This window comes from Nothobranchius furzeri, chromosome 17 (genome assembly GCF_043380555.1).
Source record: "Nothobranchius furzeri strain GRZ-AD chromosome 17, NfurGRZ-RIMD1, whole genome shotgun sequence".
Classification (NCBI taxonomy): Eukaryota; Metazoa; Chordata; class Actinopteri; order Cyprinodontiformes; family Nothobranchiidae; genus Nothobranchius; species Nothobranchius furzeri.
This window is the reverse complement of record NC_091757.1, coordinates 46498016-46519756: the sequence shown is the minus strand read 5'-3', so window position 1 is coordinate 46519756 and position 21741 is coordinate 46498016. Positions and strand designations below refer to the sequence as shown.

General features: G+C 43.1%; 1 protein-coding gene across 7 annotated transcripts in view; it reads left to right on the top strand.

Annotated features, from left to right (window-relative positions):
• Window positions 1-1762: 1762 nt before the first annotated feature.
• Window positions 1763-21741, top strand: part of smtnb (smoothelin b) — a 41632-nt gene continuing 21653 nt past the window's right edge. For 5 of the 7 annotated variants that reach the window (XM_070546113.1, XM_070546114.1, XM_070546112.1 and 2 more), the window contains exons 1-5: window positions 14173-14254; window positions 16455-16612; window positions 17788-17866; window positions 17945-18023; window positions 18500-18579. In XM_070546113.1, the coding sequence (XP_070402214.1) occupies window positions 14189-14254; window positions 16455-16612; window positions 17788-17866; window positions 17945-18023; window positions 18500-18579 (462 nt within the window). In that variant the 5' untranslated portion in view covers window positions 14173-14188. Of the gene's footprint in view, window positions 2009-14172; window positions 14255-16454; window positions 16613-17787; window positions 17867-17944; window positions 18024-18499; window positions 18580-20261; window positions 20376-21741 lie in introns of those variants that run through there. The other 2 variants (XM_054731709.2, XM_054731714.2) reach the window with 2 other exon arrangements.

Genomic DNA, 21741 nt, shown 5'->3' with positions numbered 1-21741 from the left:
ATTATTATTATTATTATTATTATTATTATTATTATTATCATCATCATTATTATTATTATTATTATTATTATTATTATTGTGTAACAGTGTAGTAATGTTTATTTTTCTTTATAATTGTAACCTCTTGATCCGATTGTGACATTCTTTTAACATGTTTTAAAGCAAAGTGTATTCTGTTTGGACCTTAGGTTGACTAAGTGGTTTTATTGTTTGTGTATTTTTGTTTGTAACACATCAGTAATCCATATTAATTGTGCAGCTGCAGCTGATTAATTATTATTTTCCTTCTTTTATTATCGGTGACCCTAAACAGCTGCAGCTTATCTGTGAGAACGTTTGTTGTCATGTTAAATTGGGCTTTCGTTGCGCCGCTCAATGCTTCTGTTGAACAACTGATGCGGTGCTCCTTGTCTTGTGTGATAATTAAAGCATTAATTAAGGATATTATTAGTTTAGTTTCTTCTCTTTTTACATCTATTCCACTTCAGTTTTACAAGGTACAGCATCTATTTGTTCTAAGAGTTGAGTTGACACAACTGTTGGCATTTTTTAAAATTAATCCTAATTAACTTTTTGATGCTATTTAAATTATTTATTATATTTTTAGGGTGATGCTGCAGAAAATGCATCACATGTTAAAGCTGTCAAAGGTCTGACATACATCTTATATCAAGTCTTGAAAACTAAACTGTTTTTTCATATTTTTAGAAGGGAAATGAGACCGCAAAGTAAGTAGATCTTATTGTGGTCACTAATTTGGACAGGTGTTGTTCCAAAAAAAAGCATGCCTGCTGAGATTTGCGTACCCTGTTGTGGGAAGGCGCATCCAACCTACTGTTGAGAATGGAAACGATTAGAAATATGAGTAATGAGGCAGATTTGTACATTTGTAATATTAACATGTTTATTATCTGTGTGCTTCCTTACAAAAACGTAAATTATATCATTATTTCATTATATTTTTAGTCAAAAATAAAACCTTTTTAGGAGAAACATGGATTAGAAACATTCATATTAAAAATCTATTAAAAATAGCCTTGTTGCTCATAATTCTAATCCTTAACTACCTCAATTTGCGGTTGTGATGACAGGGCATGCAAATCTCGGCAGACATGCTCTTTTAACAAATTTAATATTTTCTTAAACATGTTAGATAAATTAAAAAATAGCAATATTTTTGTGTGACCAAATTAAATAAAGGTTTTGACATAAACATTTGCCAACTTTATTTAGCTAATTTTACCCACTGTTGGTCTTGTCCAGTGTAATTTTGCAAGGAAAAAAGTTTCTGAATTTTACTTCTTTTTACATCCAATAATAAAATTATTTTCTTATTATTTTTCTTCAAATTATGTTAAGTGTTTGTGATGCTGTAACAAGTGAATTCCCCCACTGTGGGATCAATAAAGTCTATTCTATTCGAGAAAAAAAATTGTATTCTGACATAACTGACAGTTTGAAAATCTATGATTGAATAGAAATGGGGTTTGCTCATCGACATTAATTCTGCTTCATGAAAATCTTATGACATATCTTGGATGACCACCAGTGGCACTAATAGCCTTCCTTATTTGGACGCGGTTTCGCTTCCGCCCACACAGCGGCGCTTTCCGAATGAACACCGGGAGCAGCCGCTTGGATAGAGAGGGGCGGAGCTTCAGCTTTCAGTGGGAATTCTCAGTTCAAAAAGCTGCCAACGTCCTCTTGTGGACTTGTTTCTGTTTTCATTGGTACTTTGGAGACCGCCACGAAAAATGCTCTTCACCGACGGGACACCGGCGTAACAAAAGTTACTTTTTTTACGTTGAAGGTGAGCAGAAAATGAAAAATCCTCGTTAAAAACAAAACGACATACACGAGCGCTGCAGGTGACTCACGCTTTTGACCGGGGAACCACTTCACCGCGAGACTCCATCCATCCAGACCTTCTCGTCTCACCTGAACCCAGCTGGTTAAGATGTCCCAGGAGACTTACTCAGCGCTGGACGAGCCCGCTCTCCGAGCTTTGGTGAGCTTTAATTTACCACAAGAAATAGTTTTCAGTAGAGCTATTTGACTTCCTTAAAAGGAAATGTTTTTATTTAAATTCGCTATAATAAACTGTATTTGCAACTATACACGTGACTATGAACAGCAAGCTGAATAAAATCCCGCTTTAACACGAAAATAGCATTTTGAACCTCTTTGGTAGCTTCTCCTTTAATTAACATACTTGAGAGGCAGGTAGGATGTGCAGAGTATTAGCGATAATCCTGAAGGATGACCTGCTTTCATACAGAGCTTTACTTACTCATGTCTGCACTCTCAGTCTCCAATGTCTCAATAACAAAGTGTCAATGGAACCATTTCACACAAACTGAACGATAGCATGGATGATTTAATAACAAAAGTGCATTTCTGCGTTTAAAATAGCAGAGGAATTAGAAACATGTGGAAGCTGTAACATCTTCTGGCTATCAGTCATAATCTAATTGTTTCCTGTGGTGGAGGAAGGTGAGGCTGTAACACGTACAGTAGGATGAAACAGACATGTTTACAATTGTGAGTCATCCTGTCCTCATCCAGACACATTGTGATTTATTTGAATCACACACAACTAATGGGTCATTTGTCTGAAACATGAGACGTAAATATGAGTCATAATTGCAATAAAACACAAGCAGAAGTCATTTTATGACTACTTTGTGCTTTTTGTCAGCTTTTGAAAGTTATTCTCAGTCTACCAGCTCTTGGATTACTTTAACTTTTACTCATTTTAGGTAGAAAACCTCATTTATTGTTTGTTGCAGTTCCTGAAGATCAACAAACACAACATTAGAGTGACGGTTGTTTACTCTGGGACCAGTCATGGTAGAAATGTGATGTTTATTTGACCCGTGTGACACTATTTGAACCACAATTTCCCCTAACTCTGGGTCTGTTTGACTAAGATCTTGTCTTCTCACAAATCACGCTAAAGGATAAACTTTTACCTCCAGTGACAGTTGCACAATGACTTGTCTTCCATGACTTATCAGGCTTTTGTGTGTTTGTAGGAGCAAAACAGAAAAGAATGGGTTAAACTAAAGGAGGAAACGCTCAGGTGTTGTTCAGAGAGTGAGAACATCATTGTGGATTTTTGTTTTGTAGTTTCAGCTTCATTTTTTTTTGTGTTAGAAAATCACTTTTAAAATATTTATGTGAAATAAATAAATTTGAGCTTACTGAGGGGGAAGTATTCATCCTCGTCTTCACTTCTGCAAAAAAGTTGCAGTAAAAAGCTGCTGTTGTCCAGAGACAAAGAGCAAAATGCACATCACGCAGATGGTTTAGTCACTTTTAAAAACTGTTTTCATTGTCCCTCTGTCCTACTGGACAAGATTGGAAATGTCTCGTTTGTCTGCCGGCGCAGGAGCTTTAAGGCCACCCAGATCCCACACTTTCACTGATGATGCTCGTGGTGACTGGAGTGTCAGAGTTTTCCACGGTGATCTTCTCAAAGGGAAACAAACCCACAGCAGAAGTTTACATTTCATTGTGGTGAAATACAAATCAGAATACTGTGTTGTGCCATTTTTAGGAACTGAAACGTGGTGTTCTGGTGATGTTTGAGGCTTGTTTTTCAGGACAGTAAGCTTGATTAAGCCGGTTGTAAAGGCGGGTGGAGGGGCTGCCATTAAACAACAGTTGGGCAATGAACACAAACTCCACTCTTGTGCTGATCTTAATGAACTTAACAGTCAGAAGGTCAGATGGCGGCCTCTAACGCTGCTAATCCCATCTCTGCTCTTCTATTCACAGCCCAAGCACCCTTTATTATGCCTATATAATCCCCTCCATAGCAACCAGGAGGAGCTTTTTCTTTTCTCCTGACATTTATTTATGCATCACCAGAAATAATTATTTTTTTTTGTGGGAAGGGGCTGGTAGGATAGTAGGATGTTGGTCCTGAGAGGTTCTCCTGAGCAGACTGAGTCGTTACCCAACAGATCAGATGATTAAGACTTGACAGGCGAGGTTATCAGCTGAATCTGTGTCAGACACCTGCTGGACCAGTTTGGTTTGCAGGTGTCTGTTGGCTGTGGGACAGGTGCATCAACCTACTTAACTCTGAAAAAGACTCCTGACTGTTGGCGGCGCCGTGATCTTCCCTCTAATTATCTCAGAAAAAATTCACCTCCACATCTGCATGAGTGCATGACTGTGTGTGGTTCCTGCTGTGCTGATGAGTCTTCCCAGTGACCGTCCTTTCTCCCTGGTGAGCAACAAGCATTCACATGTTTTTAAAAAGGTCACGTTCTCTCCGTGATCCAGTTTGGCTGATGAATGGGACCCCTGGGTCTTTGTCTTATGACTTCAGACTCTCTTGTGTTCAGACAAGAACCCAATGGTCACAGTCGGAGAATGAGCTTATTTTAGCGAAGCCCTCAGATTCACCTTAAACAACTTCCACATATAAATGCATGTGTTTTTTGTTGGAAGAGTTGGTGTTTTGCCATTTCCTCTAATGGTTATTAAAACAAAGACACTGACTTTTATCAGTTTTCTGTAAACCGACATACCGCAAGTTATCTGCACCCTTGCAGGCTGCACGTTTCAGCTGCTCCTTTGTCAGCAAATATCCAAACAAATGACCAGGCAGCAGAGAGATAATAAAAGCAGTTTTTTTATACAAATGGAAACTTTTGTTCCTGGATTCTGTTACAAATAGCCATTATTTTTTCCTTTAAATGGGGCAGGGGAGAAGAAAAAACACATCTATTTTTTTGGCTTTTAAGTGGTTTGTTTCAACAGAACAACAGTTCAGTCCGAGTGGTTTCATTTTACAAGACTTGAGATGGATTTTAGGACCGTTAAGATGTGAAACTTGAGCGCACCCTGAGAAGATGATTGTGCATCTGTGGGTTTGATGTGCATTTGTGTTTATTAAATGGTCAAAAGTTGCACATTACTGCTGCTGTTGACAAGTAGCAATTGGATAACAAATATAAGTGTCAAAATAGGTGCATCATCATCAGAAAAATACTCTAAGGTCTCAAGCTGCACAGTTAAATCACATTGTATATTGAAGGTGTGGTTTACTCATTAATTCAATGAATTTGCATTGTTTTTTTAAGTGTAAATCAATGCCTTTTGTTAATTTAAGTCATTAACAAAAGCTATGATGCTCCTGTTCTTAGATGCAGAAGTTGTTGGGGCTGAAAACAGTAGGATTACTCATTGTTATTAATGAAATGCGCACATCTTGCCTCTGATTGGCTGACAGAATGAGTTCAGCCATGTTGCAAGTCACTATCACGAAGGCACTGGGTGTTTTTTTTTCTCAATGCTAAGGAACCTTACCAAGGCGTGTTCCAATGTTCATGTTCTACCGAGGTGTCTGTTCTCCGTTTGTTAGCCGTTTAGCTAGCTGAGCAAGGATGCACGGGAGGTGCTTTGTAGCCTGGCCGTGGTCAAAAATTTCCCAGCAGACAGCACAGTATTTTCAAAAGGATGGCGAATCAGAAGCCAGCAACTACTACGGGGGCAAATTTCCAGTTTAAATGTAAGTCAACTAATTGTAGCTATCAGGTTGATATCTGAAGATTTTTGTAAAATATCGAAATCAGTTATCTATGGTTAGTTAGCTGCTTAGTAGTTGCAGTATTGGTGGCTAGCAGGTAGTAACTGTCTTACATATTGAATTTAACCAATGTATACACAATTTAAAAAGTAAAAGTCTCGTTATATATTTATATTGAAACTTATATGTATAAAACATAACATTGCCATACCTGTCACGTGATGCAATTCTGTTCCATTTAACCGTTTCTTTGACGAAGGAAGGACGGTGTTCTTGTAAACAAGGCGCCTGGCCACGCAAGACATCTCCTTGACATTGAGAAACACCTCTTTGCTCTCTCCTTGCTGCAACAAAAATCCTTTCTGTGGGTGGGTCAGAGCCAAGATGGGCATGGCCATGAATGCAAATTCACAGTGTGACATAGATATGTGAGGATTTTCAAATCCTAACATTTCATTCGTCTGTTTTCTATCAGAAGCTATCGCAGGAGATTGGTGTAGGAGACTATTTTCATTTTCAGCCTGGATGAAAAACTGTGACAGATTATAATCAGAAAGATTAAAAAGGGTTTTTCAGTAAACCACACCTCTAAATGAAATCTATTTTTCTCATTTTCACCACCTTCAGCTGCAGAATTTTCTTCAGAAATTGTGTTTGCATGTTTGATCCTACACAAACCAACTCAAACGTTATTGTACTTTATTGCTGCTGTGCTTTAAAAAATCAGAGAATTTAAGATTTGATCTTAACTACGATGGTAGGTCAGTGTTACAGCTTTATAAAGAGCCACCAGCAGCTTAAATCAGACCCGAGCCTGCTCCAGCAGCTCCACGGCTCTCATCGTCTGTGCTCCAAGTGATCCAGCAGAGTCTGATCTGTCTGTCTGCTCCATCATTCTGCCCTTTGGAAATGATCTGGATAAAAGATTAAAAGGTGGACTCTTTTCTTTGCTTCTCCTTGTTCGACAGCACCTTGGTGCCACTTAGTTGGACAGAGAGTTGACTGAAATCTTAAATCTGTTTGTTTCTGATTAAAAAATTATTTCACATTTAATAATTTGCCACCCAGATGGTTGCAGGATGCTTTTTTTTTATTTACCGTATCCTGTCTGGCTGTGAAGCAAGCAGAATTGATGTCTGAATGCTGGTAACAAGCCTTACAGATTTACTCTCAGGTGGAGCATCAAAGCGTCTGCTTTTAATGTCACGCCTGATACTTAAAACTTTATTGTTATTGAATGCTTTGTAATTCCGACCAGACATGGAGACAGAGGTGAAAGAGAAAGGAAAAGAAAAGGTGGGGGGGAGAGGGGGGGGGGGGTTCCACAAAATTAAACAATAATGAACAAGAGTCTGCTTCTAGACCTGCAGAAAAAGACAAAAAAAAAGCAAAAGGGCAAAAAAATGGGACACAACAACAATACAACAAGATCTAGCTATCACTGCATCAACTTGATGAAGAAATATATAATCAACATTGCTTAGCTGAAGAATCACGATAATAAATCACAGTGCATTAAGTGCCCACCATAGTCTTAAGACCTGTGTTTAACGTGCCCAAGCCCATACTTTTGAGAGCACCTGTGTGTACACGCGCTTGTTTATTTAAGGTTTCTCTATAGGAGCGTCCCACAGAGAGTGTGAGGGACCACAGATCCGCCCCCCAAAGATGTGCAGGAGACAGGGGGAGCTCCAAGTCCCAGAGATCCAGGCGCTGCCCCAGAACACAGGAACCCCAAGGAGACTGCAACCAGAAAGGTCCCCGCCCCCCTCGAGAGGCACAGAGGATCGCCCCGGGGGGCCACAACCAGTAGCCGGCAGAGTCCCGGGAGACATCAGCGGCAAGCCCACAGGCCCGCCCGCAGCCTCCCACCGCCTAGCCGGCCGAGCCCGGGACCCAGGGGCGACCACCCCCGCCGGGGACCCAGCAGAGCCCAGGGACCCAGACCCCACCAGGCAGCCACCGGGATCTATCAGGCAGATGCCAAAATCTTAAACCCCCAGACCCGGTTGCCACGAACACTCAGGCAGACCAAGGCAGGATGCTTCTGAGACGGGTCTGTACCTGTGACATGTTAAAAACTAAAAACAAAAACTATAAAGAAAAAATGTTTATCCAGTCATCATCTTTTGGAGTTATGCTGATCAGAAACGCTCTAAGCTGTCTGTCAATCACCAGTGCATTAAAACTAATAAATCTGCAACGTTCAGCTTTCTTGAGAAATGTTTGTTAAAATGGAAAAACCAAACAGACGAGCTGTCATCAGCCCCATGGCTGTTCTGTGACTCCCTCGGGGAAGAGGCATTTCCTGAGGTCCTGAACATCATCAGGCGGATGTTGATGTTTAGTTTTCCTGCTTGCGCTTGTTAAATTTGGGCCGTTCCCGAGATGAATACTGCAGATCTGCTGCTTTTAGCGCAGCCCGTCCTGTTATTGTTACACTGGAGGGGTTTTATTCCCGACGTGGAGCTAACGGAACAACTTTAGCTTATATTCTGTGTTTTATTCCTCTCTGACTCCTTTGTCTCTTTCATGGTAAAACCAAAAGTTTTCCAAGCCTGCTTCAGATCCATCAGACTGATCCGTAGTCGGAGGGGAGTCATCATTTTCTAGCACCTGCTGTTTTCGCTGACAGACCAGCTGTATCCAAGCATTCATCGTCTTTCGTAACTTAATTTATGATGACTCTCTCCTGCTGAAATCTGTCATACTGTAACAGATTTGTGAACCCGAAAGCGGCCCCCCCATCGCTGGGACAAGTCACATTGATTTAATGGCATAAAAGCGTCGGACAAAGACACAGTGAAGCTCATTTGAGGATGAAAGGAGTCATTTTGGAACAAATTCAGCTCAGAAGTGTCCCTGGAGCCGTAGATTAAAGCCACAAAACGTTAGCATTTTTCCATCTAAATGCATGGTGTGATTTAGCAATAAAGTATTTACAGTTTATTTCTGTTTCATTCATTTGTTTTGTTCTGCAAAAAACTAAATCTAACATTTGAACTTTTCATGTTACCATGATCTGCACTGGTGTTTTGCACTTTTAAATGGGACATATTATGCAAAACTCACATTTTGCATCCTTTTGTGCTGCCATGTGTGTCTACACTGCCTCTAAACAATCCAAACATGAAAAACCCATCCATCTGTTTTCTACCAATGTTTGGAATTATGTAAGAATTTAATATACATGTTATTTAATGAACCATAAGACATGAGATTCCATTATACATATGAAATCAATCTTATGGATCTTTGGGTACTTTTAACCAGAAGATTGGAACTTTTCATTGCAGGGATTATGTAACAGCTTCGTATTAACTCGGAGACAAAAGAAAGAGAGTCAAGTTTTAAAAGTTTAAAGATTTATTACTAAACAAATTAAAACTAGACTAACTTTAAACACTAAATGTGTGGTGTGACTAAGGTGAAGTGAGACGGAGAATGGTGTAGTGTGGAACGTTGTTCAGAACCAGCAAATCCGGAGAAACGATTAGTTCTGATGGGAGTGAAGGTGATGTCTTCGCGCTAAGCTTTGATTCAGAGATTCATAAACACATAAGACGCCATTTTGTCGCTCTACACATACCCTTAGAATAAGACCTCCGCACAGATCCAGAATGCCAGGTCCTCGAACCCCTCTTTCGGTACCTGAGCCGATGAAACAGCGTCAGCAGTACGACAGACTAGTCTCTGGATTGTCCCCAGGTAAAAAGCGACAGTTGGTTGACAGCGTCAGATGGACCCGGCCGGAGGGTCAATGAGTTCAGCTTTTATTCTGAAAGGAACCGTTGCTTGGTTGGTAAAATGCAACAGGTTTTATCCAGCTTGTCGTTGGTTCTTTCGGCTGAAGAGGAAAGTTACGGATTGGCCACTCCGTCAACTAATCTAGAACGCTTTGAACTGGTGTTAAGATGACATGGGCATAGTTTTATACTTCGGATGTTTTGGTTTATGGTCGAATGAAAAGTTCTTGCTGAGGAGAGGGGGAAATGACTTTTAGGTGGAAAACAGTCATTTCATTCCGTTACAATTATATGCCTAAAATAAGCCGTTTAACAAAGTCCTCAATTGTTATGTCACAAGCGGGGAAATTACTAAAGAACCACCTCTAACTTGCATAGAGATCTGTTGTCAGAGAAGCAGTGGCTCTACTCCAAACCTCTCCTGGATGTCGGAGCTTCTCAGCTTATAGCAACCTGAGCGGGGGATGGGTTGGCGTGGCCAGCTCCATCTTGTTTTCTTAAAGTGACAAGAGCCTGGAAATGACTCATTCTGCAAGGTACTGAAAATTTTCAAGAATAAAAATGCCGAGATCGCTTTATGGGAGAGGGATTTTGTGCTAAAAAAATGTATTGTATAAACCATAGGACTACTATAACTTTAGAAAAAAGAATCCTAATATGTCCCTTTGATGCATATTTTTAAAGCACAGATGAATTAACTAAATATTAAGTTGGGTTAATCCATAAAGATAATGAATAAAAAGGTTCTGAAGGAAATCTAATAGGAGAAAAGAGTCAAATCCTTGTTAACAGATGTATAACATTCCTATTGGCATTGTTTAATCAGGAGTAATGTAGAATATGGAAAAACATCTTTTTTGGGTTCACATTATGTTGATTTATAATGTTGGAAACCTTCTGCCAACCTTAAATGGGGGGGGGGGGGGTGTAAAACGAGGATAAATGCTGTCGAACTAATCCGTGATCATAAATCACAAAGTAATTTTAGTCTGACAGCAGCTCAGGATGGAAACTATACGGAGAACGTTTTTCTTTCCCATTAGCTTTTATAAAACCCCGTCACAAGCCCAGCTCTGAAATGTGGGTCACCGTTATTCTGAATGGGCTTCATCTGACCTGGACAGGCCGCTTGGATCAGATTGGACATATTGTGATGACCCATGTAAAGTTTGATTTGTACCAAAGCGTTGCTCCGATCTGTCGTTTCAGCCCAGTGGGACTTAGCTAATGATTGGCTCCCCCCTTTAACCCACATGCATTCCTCCATGTGTCAGTTCTTTATGTCTGCTACCTCGAGTGTAAAGGGGGACGAGGTTTTCCCAGGTCTGAGGGGGTGTCGTCCCACCGAGCCAGAGTTTAATGTGATCGCTTCTTCCCTGTCTTCTCGGTGCAGCACAATAACTTCAGCCTTAATTTGATTCTTTGTTCATCTCACAGCCGAGAGATGAATGAAACTCCCTCCTCGGAGAAACCAAGTGTCCCTCACGCTCATATATCCTGATTATATTTCCATTTTTCCACACGTGTGTGTGTGCTTTGTGGTCTTGAGGTTCTGAAAACCGATTTCCAGGCATCCACCTGATTCATATCAGAGCTTTTTTCCTTGACAGTAAAGTGTTCTTGACCTTTCTCACCCTCTTGGCATGTTCTGATTGTTTATTTACATCCCTAGGAGTACAGTTTCTCCAGTAGCAGCTGTAAGGAGTGTCCCGTGTCTCCTTATAAGGGCAAACACTAAGACACTGATCCGATCTACCGCCTGGCTGCTCCCTAACCTTAGCCCGCTCTGGAAATTTAGTTCATGCACAAAAACACCACTCATGCACGTGGAAGCACATGCGCAAAGTCACATTTCATGAAAGCTTAGGAGCTCATGTGCAGGGCCCGATGCGTCCCGGCTCCTAAAGAGGACATGTGTAAGTAGAAAAACAGCACAAGCACACCCGCTGGGAGTCACAGGGTCAGGGTTCAGCCCAGTGAGGTCAGTGTGCTCCCAGACAGGGCTTGGTGGGTGTGTGTGGGAAGGTAAAGTCCTCCACACACAGAAAGCTGCAGCTTTTGACCCAACCTTTGTGACCTGCAACACAACAGGAGACACCTTCTGTGGAGCTTTGAAATGTTGGAATTCTTCTTGTTCACGACGCCGATCTTCGTTTTTTAAGATTTTGTTTTACAAATATTTTGGATTTAAAGCAGACAGAAGCACATCAACACTTAAATCTCATTAAAGCCTTGTTATAATCCTTCTTAGCTATAATAACTGAATGGGGGCTCAGGAACAGCCCGACTGGATCTCCGACTAAAATTTCTGACCTTTTGAATCCTGCAGGTGTCTACATGTGATGGGAACCAGAAGGATACTCTGGATAAAATATAGAATGCAAATATAAAACGATCCTGAGTGAAACTTTTCAGGATTTCAGGTCGAGGTGAAGGTTTATGTTCAATAAAGGCAACAGTCTAAATCAGACGGCCAAGAAAACATCAAGGATTCTCCACGAAAAGCCAGAGACAAATGCGAAGCACGTCTAGAAAATCAGCCAAGCACGATGCTTCCCGTTTTTCATGGGAGAGTTTCTGCAGAAAAAGGTTTGTCAGGTTCAGCGTGGTTCTCAGGACGACAGTCGGTTCTCCCGAAGGTTCTCTGAGAGTTTAAACAATCGGTCTGATTATTCTTCAGAACTCTGCACCGCGACCCACAGCGGGGTGTGGAGCAGGTCTCGGATCTAGAGTAAAATCCTGCGTTGAGTTTGAGACAGATGTTGGACATAGGGAGTGTTTTATTTACATCAATCAGAGAATAAACGCCCCAGTAAAGACCACACAACACAGATGAGCCGGGGCACATCTGAACTTGTTCGTCGTTTCTTCCAGGTTTTTCTTTGGTTTGCTCTTCCTCTTAAACTCTGACCTCAAACAGCAGCTCAGTGAAGAATTCCCGATGCCGCTTCCACATCTGACAGAATAAAATAACCCGTCCTCCAGCTCTAAACGTCCCATTTAAACACGCGTCTGTAGAATGCAGAGGGTGTTTCTGTCCTCCGGAGTGTGTCACCAGCTGGTTGGGATTACTGGGAAACCCTGCCTGCTCTCTAATCGGCCCTGATTGATTGATTGAGCTGCTTCAGACTCATTCCTTTTGCAGGTTTGTCTTCATATGAGTTGGCTGAACGTAACTTGAGGCAAGTCGGAACCTGTTTGTGAAACAATAAAACATATTTTTGCGTGTCTCTTGTGCTTACATCATTGTGTCTCCTGGTAAATTTAAGTTGATCCTCGCAGATATCTCTCATCGTTCTCCATCTCCATCTGGTTGTCCAACACCAGGTGTGTCAGGAGGCCGCGTGATGACTCTCCTCCATCATTAAAGGTGCTGACAGCTCACTGCGACGTCTCGATGACTGAATGTTCTCCAGTTAAACATATTTATGCCAGATTTTTTTTTTTTTTTTGCGCCTGTGTGAAAAGGTCCTCTGTCTGCTTGTAACGGCTGCTCTCAGGGTCACAGAGTTGTTATTGTCTGGAGACACGGGGATCGTCAGTTTGGCGTGCCGGCTGATTCCGTCGGATGGACCTTGTGCTCTGCTGAAGCACATGTTTCCGTCTCTAACGGTTATTCTGTTTTACCTGGCAGACATCCAGGTGTAAGGTGTGTTCTGTTTGCTGCCTCATTAGTTTCCATTGGTTGACTTTTATTTTCCTCTTTTTCGCGAAGCTTCCTGGAGTTGTGTCACCTGGTCGGTTAAATTCAACACACAAACGTTACCAACCAATCCAAACAGGAGCAAGTAGCCAGCTTCTCTCTGATTGGCTTATTTGAACCTTTCAGTGAAAGTTAAAGAAGTTATTATTTTTCCTCTCGTCCTCGCATCGTGACTTTTAAAGCTCAGCGGGTCGCCGCTTCTTTAGGGGGGTTTCTGGTTTTTCTCCTTGTGATTTTGTTGAACGTTCAGACTGACGTTTGTGGCGCACAGGCGAGAAACTCTGCCTCCGATCAAGCTTAAGTGTTTCTGTTTGAGAGCGGAGGCCCAACCTCGAGGCTTTCTGTTACCCTTCAGTCATGAAACATAAATCAGTCAGCTCTAAAACTTGGCAGCGAGGATACAGGCTGTAAAATCACATCACAGCGTTTACTCAGCAATGAGCTCGACAGCGTGGTAACAGACAGCTCCCCTGAGTGAGTGAGTGTGTGTGTGTGTGTGTGTGTGTGTGATAAAATGAGGGACATTTTCACTAATTCCTTCTCCATGATTAAACACATCAGTCTCTCCTGGTTATTCTGTCATCTCTGTCTTGTCCAGATCCCAATCTCCAGATTTCACCAACCTTTTTTTCTTATGAATCAGCAGGAATGTGAGGAATGACCTGCACGAGGCTGGGCTCTTTCTGCCCATTTTTAGTCAACTCCAAGCCTCCTGTTTTATTTCCTTCTCCTCCACATTGTCATCACAAGCCCACAGTGCTTCAGTTTTCTCCTAATGCATCTTCCAGCCATCTCCGAGGTTCATTTCTTTAATTTTTACTCAGCTCAGCACTTTAAAATTCCACAAATTACAGCGTATCATCGAGTACTTCTGAACCGTCGGAGCTCTTGTTGCATATTTGGTCAAACCACAGCGAGGCCTCAAATCCGCTGGCCCTCTTCATGTCTTACAAATTGACCCTCCTCCATTGCTTCATTTGTCTCTGGTCCCAACTGCGGGGCACTTCAGAACCCCTCTTTTTAACCAATCACGACGCAGCTCTTTAGTAGAGTGCAGTTGGCAAATGCAGATACGTGCCTCGACTCAGCAGCTTTTGACTATAACTCAAAGTGTGTAAAAGTGTATAACCCAGCCGTTTGTCTCTGCATGTGGTGACAGGTTACTGCTGTCGATTCAAGCAAAGATCATTCTCCCGTATGACACGAGAGGGGCTCCCACTCCTTCCCCTGGTGATGAAAGCGTTCATCTGCATCTGTCTGCAGGTGTTCTTTGTACACACTTTAATTACCCCTCTTTTACCTGAAAAAGAACACCGTTTAGCTAATAGTCACTCAGAGCGACGACGGAGCTCGGTGGGTGTCTGAAGTGCTCCACTTCAACGTCTGAATCTGCAGTCGAGCTCCTGCTGGAGACGAGAAGACACCTAAATGTCAGGTTGAGCTTCGGAACAGCTGCTGCTGCGTCTTCACCAGACTCTTCAACCTCTCACTGGAACAGGCAGCCATCCCGTCCTGTCTAAAATCAGCCACAATCTTCCCAGTACCGAAGAAGTCTCCCATCTCCAGCTAAAATGATTACCGCCCTGTGGCCCTCACACCGGTAATCATGAAATCCTTTGAGAGTCTACTCCTTCAGCACATAAAGGATCACCTCCCCCCAGAATTCGACCCCCACCAGTTTGCATACCGTGCAAACAGATCCACAGAAGACGCCATCGCCACAGCCCTCCACGCTGTGCTGAGTCACCTAGAGCAGCGGCAGAGCTATGTCCGAATGCTCTTTGTGGACTACAGCTCAGCCTTTAATACAATCATCCCGGACATCCTCATCAACAAACTGGTCACTCTTGGCCTCCCTCCTCTCACATGTGCCTGGATAAAGGATTTCCTCACAAACCGGCCCCAGACTGTGAGACTCGGCCCTCATCTCTTCTCCACTCGCACACTGAGCACCGGCTCCCCACAGGGCTGTGTGCTGAGCACCCTCCTGTATTCTCTGTACACCCACGACTGCAGTCCGACCCACAATAACACTCTCATCATCAAGTTTGCTGATGACACCACGGTAGTCGGACTCATTTCGAAGGGAGATGAGGCAGAGTACAGAGAGGAAGTCCTGAAGTTGGCAGCATGGTGTTCAGAACACAACCTGTCCCTGAACACCAAGAAAACCAAAGAGCTCATTGTCGACTTCAGGAGACACAGCACCGACTTGGCCCCCCTCTACATCAACGGGGAGTGTGTGGAGAGGGTCCACACCTTCCGGTTCATTGGTGTCCTCATCTCTGCTGAAATCTCCTGGGCGGAAAACATCTCAGCGGTCATCAAGAAGGCCCAACAGCGGCTGCACTTCCTGAAAGTCCTCAGGAAGTACAAACTGAACTCCGACCTGCGGCTGACCTTCTACCGCTCGCCCATTGAGAGCCTGCTAACCTACTGCATCACGGTATGGTACGGCAGCTGCACCAAGGCGGATAGAGTGAAGCTTGAGAGTGTGGTAAAGACAGCACAAAAGATCGTCGGCTGTCCTCTCCCCACCATGATGGACATTTATTCCTCCCGCTGCCTCAGTAGGGCAACAAACATCATCAAGGACAGCTCCCACCCTGGCTTCAACATGTTCAGACTGCTTCCCTCAGGGAAGCGCTACAGGTGCATTAATACAAAAACCCACAGACTCAAAAACAGTTTCTTCCCCAAAGCAATAACCACCCTGAACTCACGCATGCACCGATAACACAGCCCCCCACTTCCCACTTCCTCCATTGACCACCACTATCTATTGATACCAAATTCCATGTGCAATAATTGTATATGCATAACATTACTGTCCATATGTACATAGAGCTGCAGAACTGTAACAATACTGTGCAATAATTTGTATATAACACTTACTTTCCACATGTACATAGCGCTGCAGAACTGTACCCCCCACCCCCACCCCCCGAGTATGTTTGTTTTACACTGAGTAGGAGATGCTCTGTATCTCACTTTACACCTGTATAGTGACAATAAAGGCATTCTATTCTATTCTATTCTCACCCACGTCTCGTCGTCTCATTAGGGAAGTTGCATCACTCATCATCAGCTTGTAAACCATCTGTCTGCCCTGCTGACCCGTGAACTAACAGACACACATGCAAGAAAAAGGCCAGGATGTTTAGTTCTGTCATATTAGAGGTAAAGAAAAGCTGGAATATTCAGTTTTCCCTGAACGGAAGTTCATGCAAACAAGGATTTAGAAGATAGAATTGAAGGTGGTTGGATTTAGATTTTACACCAAAAACAGGCTTCTGCCTGTTTCTGTTTAGTTCTCATTTCCTCAGTTTCACCAAGACTCTGGTAAATCATGCAAATGTAAGTTACAAAGTCTCTGGTGTTTGCAAGGCAAATCAGAGCGATAGCACTTTTATTGCCCTGGTATCCATCGTCACACTCTGCTTTTCCTGTCTCCTTCTAACAGCTGGATGGAACCGTGGATCTGGATGAGAGACGCCTCATCCGTTCAGCCATCCGGGAGCTCAGGAGGAGGGAGATCGAGGACATGGAGGCCGCCCTCGCCAGCAAGAGGTTTCGACCAACGCGCCTCAATCAGCAGGAGGACAAAGAGAACCAGCACAGGTGAGGCACAGTTCTCCAAACTAACTAGATCCTAGATGCTGAATGACTCGGCTTCAGGTGGAAAAGTCTGATAATGTTGAAGTGGAAAAACTGCAGCTCCAATAAATTGCCCAGTTTCAAGTTCAGTTGCCTTTGGTTTATCTTTCAAAACCTTCTGAGTATTTTTCCAGCTCATAAATAAGCGATTCCCGCCTCTCGTCATGCAGCCCAGGAATGTAGATAAACCAATAACTCAGCTGTCATCCAACACAACCTCATTATTTTGTCTGTAAACACGTTTATGCTGGTTATGTTAATGACAATCAGGTCAAAAAGTCCTGAAGTTTCCCGTGAAAGTCATTTTTTGACTAAACATTCTGATATTTCAAAATAAAAATGCTCATCCAGCGTGTTTTTTAAATGTGGTATTCAGAAATCTGTAAAGCTTGCTCAGATTTCAACTTCTGCTCTGATTTATTGATCTTTCCATTTCTTTCAAACTTATTTAATTTAAAAATTAAAGCACATACATTAAACATAAACATAACATTTAAATGCTCCAAACTTCCTCTTTCATCAGCGATCTCTGGTGCCTTATTGTAGGTGTTAGTTTAAACTCAAAGCTCCACAGCAGAATCCCGGGATGCTGTTTGGATTTGATGTCAGGAATATCTGCTTCTGTTCCCATTTTCTGCCTCTGAATCCTCATAAGAACAGCGGCAAGGCCTAATAATCGTTCCCAGTCACCTCTTTTCTCAGATGACTTGAGTTACAAAAACAATAGAGGTGCCTGGCTGGAGCTGCTAAACAAATCCTACCATCTGTTGCACATCCGAGTGAGTACCCACACTTCGCTTTCACGCGCCTTTTAGCAGTGGAATGTGAAGCATTCCAATCTCACCCTGCTGTTAAAACCAGGTAACGAAGGAAAAACCAGGATAACGAGGGAACTAAAGGAGCGTGCGAGTAAATCAAGCAGAGAAATGAAGACATGCGAGACTGGAAGAAACGAGGATGAGAGCAGGCTTTATTATTCAGATTTGTGTCATTAATCTCAAATCTCCACATATCACTCCTTCCATACTCTGTTTTTGCTGACATGAATGGAGGTTTCAGATGAGGGTCCGGCTAGGCCCCAGTTATGATATTGGAATTCGTCCCATTTGGAATGAAAGCTTCTCTTCTGGTTTCCTCAGATCCGAATCCAGCGATAAATTAGACGTCCTTTCACGAAAACTTCAGACGATCCAGGACACTGAAGAGCTCACAAAAATGGTGAGTTTTTATAGATCATTTATGTTACCATTTCTTTCATTTCACTTTATTTAATTCATGTATTTCATGATCTTGTAGCTCCGCTCTGCTACAGAGTACGAGGAGAGGAAGGTGATCCGGGCAGCCATCAGACAGATCCGAGATGAGCAGCTGCAAGGTGAGCTGGGATTTGGCCATCACAGCTTGTTAAATGATGATCAGTTTTGCATTGGGGTGAACCATTCGTCTTAAAAATGCAAATGATCAACATGACTCGTCTGGAGGACAGTATCTTTTTGGGACTGAGCACTGACGCAGTTTGACCTGATGAGGGCGTTAAAATAAAGGTTAAACTTTCTTTTCTCCTGCTTTGAAAGGAAAAGTAAGACATCATGACTGTGTCGCCTAAAATGCAGGTAAACACGCCTGTCTGTTGCTATGGTTACTATAGAAATTCAATCTCCTGTACAATCTATGATCAAGTCATGGATTCCTGTCATTCCTTACCGCTGTCGGGTATTCATGATGCCCCCCTCTGAGTCCGAGGCCCCGGGATGCATGAACACACTTAAACAACACGGGTCACGTCAGGACAGACTTGCACGATGCTGTCACCTTTTTCATTTGAATTATTGTGTTGCCGTGTGTTTTTAGGTGCAGCGGAGAAGAGCAAAATTTCCTCTTGCTCCGTAGAGGCGGAGATTGCGGAGCCCCAGGCCAACATGGGAACTGTGGTGAGTGCTGCCGTGTTAATTGAGCAATCAGTGCTGATTGTGAAAGAAACGGAGCTGACACAGTCCTAGGATCGCATGTTGGGCAAGATGTCTTGAGATGTCAGCTCCTATTGACAGAAGCCAGCCGGGGCCAGAGCTGGTTTGCGTTTCGACACTGACCACATCGGTTTCTGCATCGCCGCAGAGAAGAATGCAACAAACAACAATAACAACCGGCTTTGTCGCTTGAATTACGGCTGTGGCCGCGGCAGGCGTGTGCACAAACACACAATAAATACATGCCACAGCGTCAGGAATGTGTTTGTTCCTCACATCCTCCTGTAGGTTTGACCAAAATATGAAGAGAAAGATGCAATTGTCTTTGACTTTGGTGTTTAGTCAAGGCAGTAAATTGTTTCTGGCAGAAAATGTCTTCCACACATCTGATTATGCATTTTTCACACATTTGGGAAGGCCAAGTTTGTTTGAATTCTTTCTCAGAGATTTCTTTTTCTGATGTTTCTTGCAGCTAACTGGCCCTCTAGTGGCCTAAAAGTGGTGGAACTTTAAGATGTGGAGACCCGAGGTTTAGCTGAGCGCTCTAAAGGGGCCAGATGATGTCTTCTCTGATGTTCTAGGTCACAGATGCTTTTTGATGAATGCTCTGTTTGCTGTGGGAGGAAAACAAAGCCTGCAAGTGAGGCGGATTGTATTATCAGAGCTGATCTGAAAGGACGCATTTTTCCCGGGAGGAGATGAAAAAGCCGTTGGTATCAGTGCAGCGCCATTGTTCGCTGCTCTCAGAGCATCCTGTTACATCAACGTCCTCACGTTTACTCCACTTCCTGTCGAAGGGATAAACTGTTTGGGGGGGGCGAGTTGTGAGTCAGTGTCGTTGAGATGAATGGGTAGAGGGGTGGGATATCAGACTCGCCGGCATCCAGCTGTGGTCCCCAGCAGTCTTGTCTGCTCTGGAATTGGGACGCGGCCAGAAACAACATCAGCCAGCAGCAGCAGCAGGACTCTCCTCTTCACATCGCAACAGCTGATCTCTTTGCAATTGTCTGCGTAAGATCCTGATCTGGGATACGCCTCCAAAGCAGACGGACGCACGCAACTTGGGACAGATGAACAATGAGTTGTTGTGAATTATTTAGTTTCTGGAATAATGTTGCTGTTAAATGGGTGGGAATAAAGTCAGTCTCTTTTTGATATTTTCTGAGTGTCGCCTCACGAGGAGCAGAATTTGGTCTAATACTTTTTTTATGATTTAAAGGAAAGAACATTAAATAATTAAAGTACTTTAATTTATTATTATTATACAAATATGGAAAAAGTAGGTCAAGGTAAAGGCCGTGTGTCAAAAGTTAATGTGTGAACCAGGCAAACTGTTAACCTGTAGGATGTGTGAGTGAGTGAGTGAGTGTGTGTGTGTGTGGGGGGGGGGGGGGTCAGGTCCCTCTGGAGACTGAGAGGGAGGGGAAGTTAAGGGAGTGGCCTGCTGGTGTTACGTGTGTGTGTGTTTGTGGCGGTTGTGTTTGTGTGTGCATGTGTGTGTGTATTGTGGCTGAGGGAGCGGAGCAGCAGAATAGCGGACGTCCTGACTACTGAAAGGTTACTGCTGACAGCGAGGAAGAGGGGCAGCCAGTCTGAGGAACAGGAGGTAAATGTGGCTCTGATTTTTTTCTGGCTCACACATCAAACGCTCGTCTGACTTCTTTAACCTTTTGGCTTTCCATCACTGAAAAAAGTCACTGAAAAGACTTTCCCTATCAGCTGGAAAATGGGATGTACCTGCCTCTGTGTTTACATATCAGGTTTGTTTCCACCATGGTTGGACATTTATTGTTCTTACATGACAGAAGAATAACAATCTTTTGTTTCTTTAAAGGTTTGCATGCTGCTCAGGTGAGGTCACCTAAAGAAAGAGAAGCTTAACTTCGGTTCTGATGTTTGCGAAAGCATTGAGTTTTAAAAGCTGATGGAGAACGTACCAGAACGTGAGCTCAGATTGGTTTGGGATGATTTGTAGCAAGTAAAAAAAGGGAATGAGGCTCCGAGTTGAAGACCTGTGATGCTTTCTTCAGTCCAGACTGAAGATGATTGCTACTGTATTGTAGTCATTGGACTGAATCCAAGTGTGTGGTTCCTTTGGGCTGCTGTAATGGAAAGTGAGCCACCAGGTTTCTACTTTTCTCCTGCACACGCAGGCATAAAAGACCCTCAGAGGGTCTGACCTCACCAGGAATGAGATGGATTTAAGTTTAATGGAAAACCGGAGCGATGAAGCTGAGCTCAGTCGCCTGCAGTGGTTGGTGAAGGAGGTGTGTGTCTCATAGTATTTTTATTTATTTATTTATTGTGGGTCCTGACGACTGCCGCCTTTCTGTGGCCATCAGACAGGATTGTTGTTTTTGTGCAGTTAAATCTGGACTCAAACAGGCTCCTGAGGCCAGATGGGATGGGAAGCATGTGTGTGCTGGAGCGGGTCGGTGTTGGTTTCACCCCGTCAGGTCCTGGCTGTCGGTACCGGGGGAAGCCACTAATAGCAGCATGGAGGCTGGCAGCAGGTCACAAACTTCAGCCGTTTAAAAAATCTGAAATCCTGCTCCACCGTCTGTGAGAACTATGTTCCTCGTGGTTTAGTGGGAGCTTTGAAATGACTGCTGTCTGTCTGGTGGAGACGGAAGAAAGTCGGGGGTGGGGGGTGCATGAGAAAAGGCTTGTTCTCTTTAATTGAGTTTATGGCTGAAACACAATTATCCCCCCTCCCGGTGTCTCTGTGATTGAATGACTCCATTCAGGTCTTTGTTTGTGTCCTTTTGCATTATTTTACTTTATTTGCCTCCTCTCTTTAGTGGGAGTCCTCCAAACTCATCAGACACTCGTAATGACTCATTAAAGGGGCATTCTTCTAAAATGCTGCTTCCCAGTGTGGTATGGCTGACTTTACGAGTGACATTTAGAGTCGTTTTGAAAGGGTTTGTGCATGTGTTGCTTTTTTATGGATACAAGAGAATTCTGGGGAAAAGTTCAACCAAATCAGATCCACTTCTGAGTGTGGCCTTTGATAGTTTATTGGTTAACTCTTGGCTCAGACTTGATTTAAAAAAAAAAAGTTTTTTTTTTACATAGCAAAACGTCACCGATGTAAATCTGAGGCTTCCAGTTTCCTGTGTCATG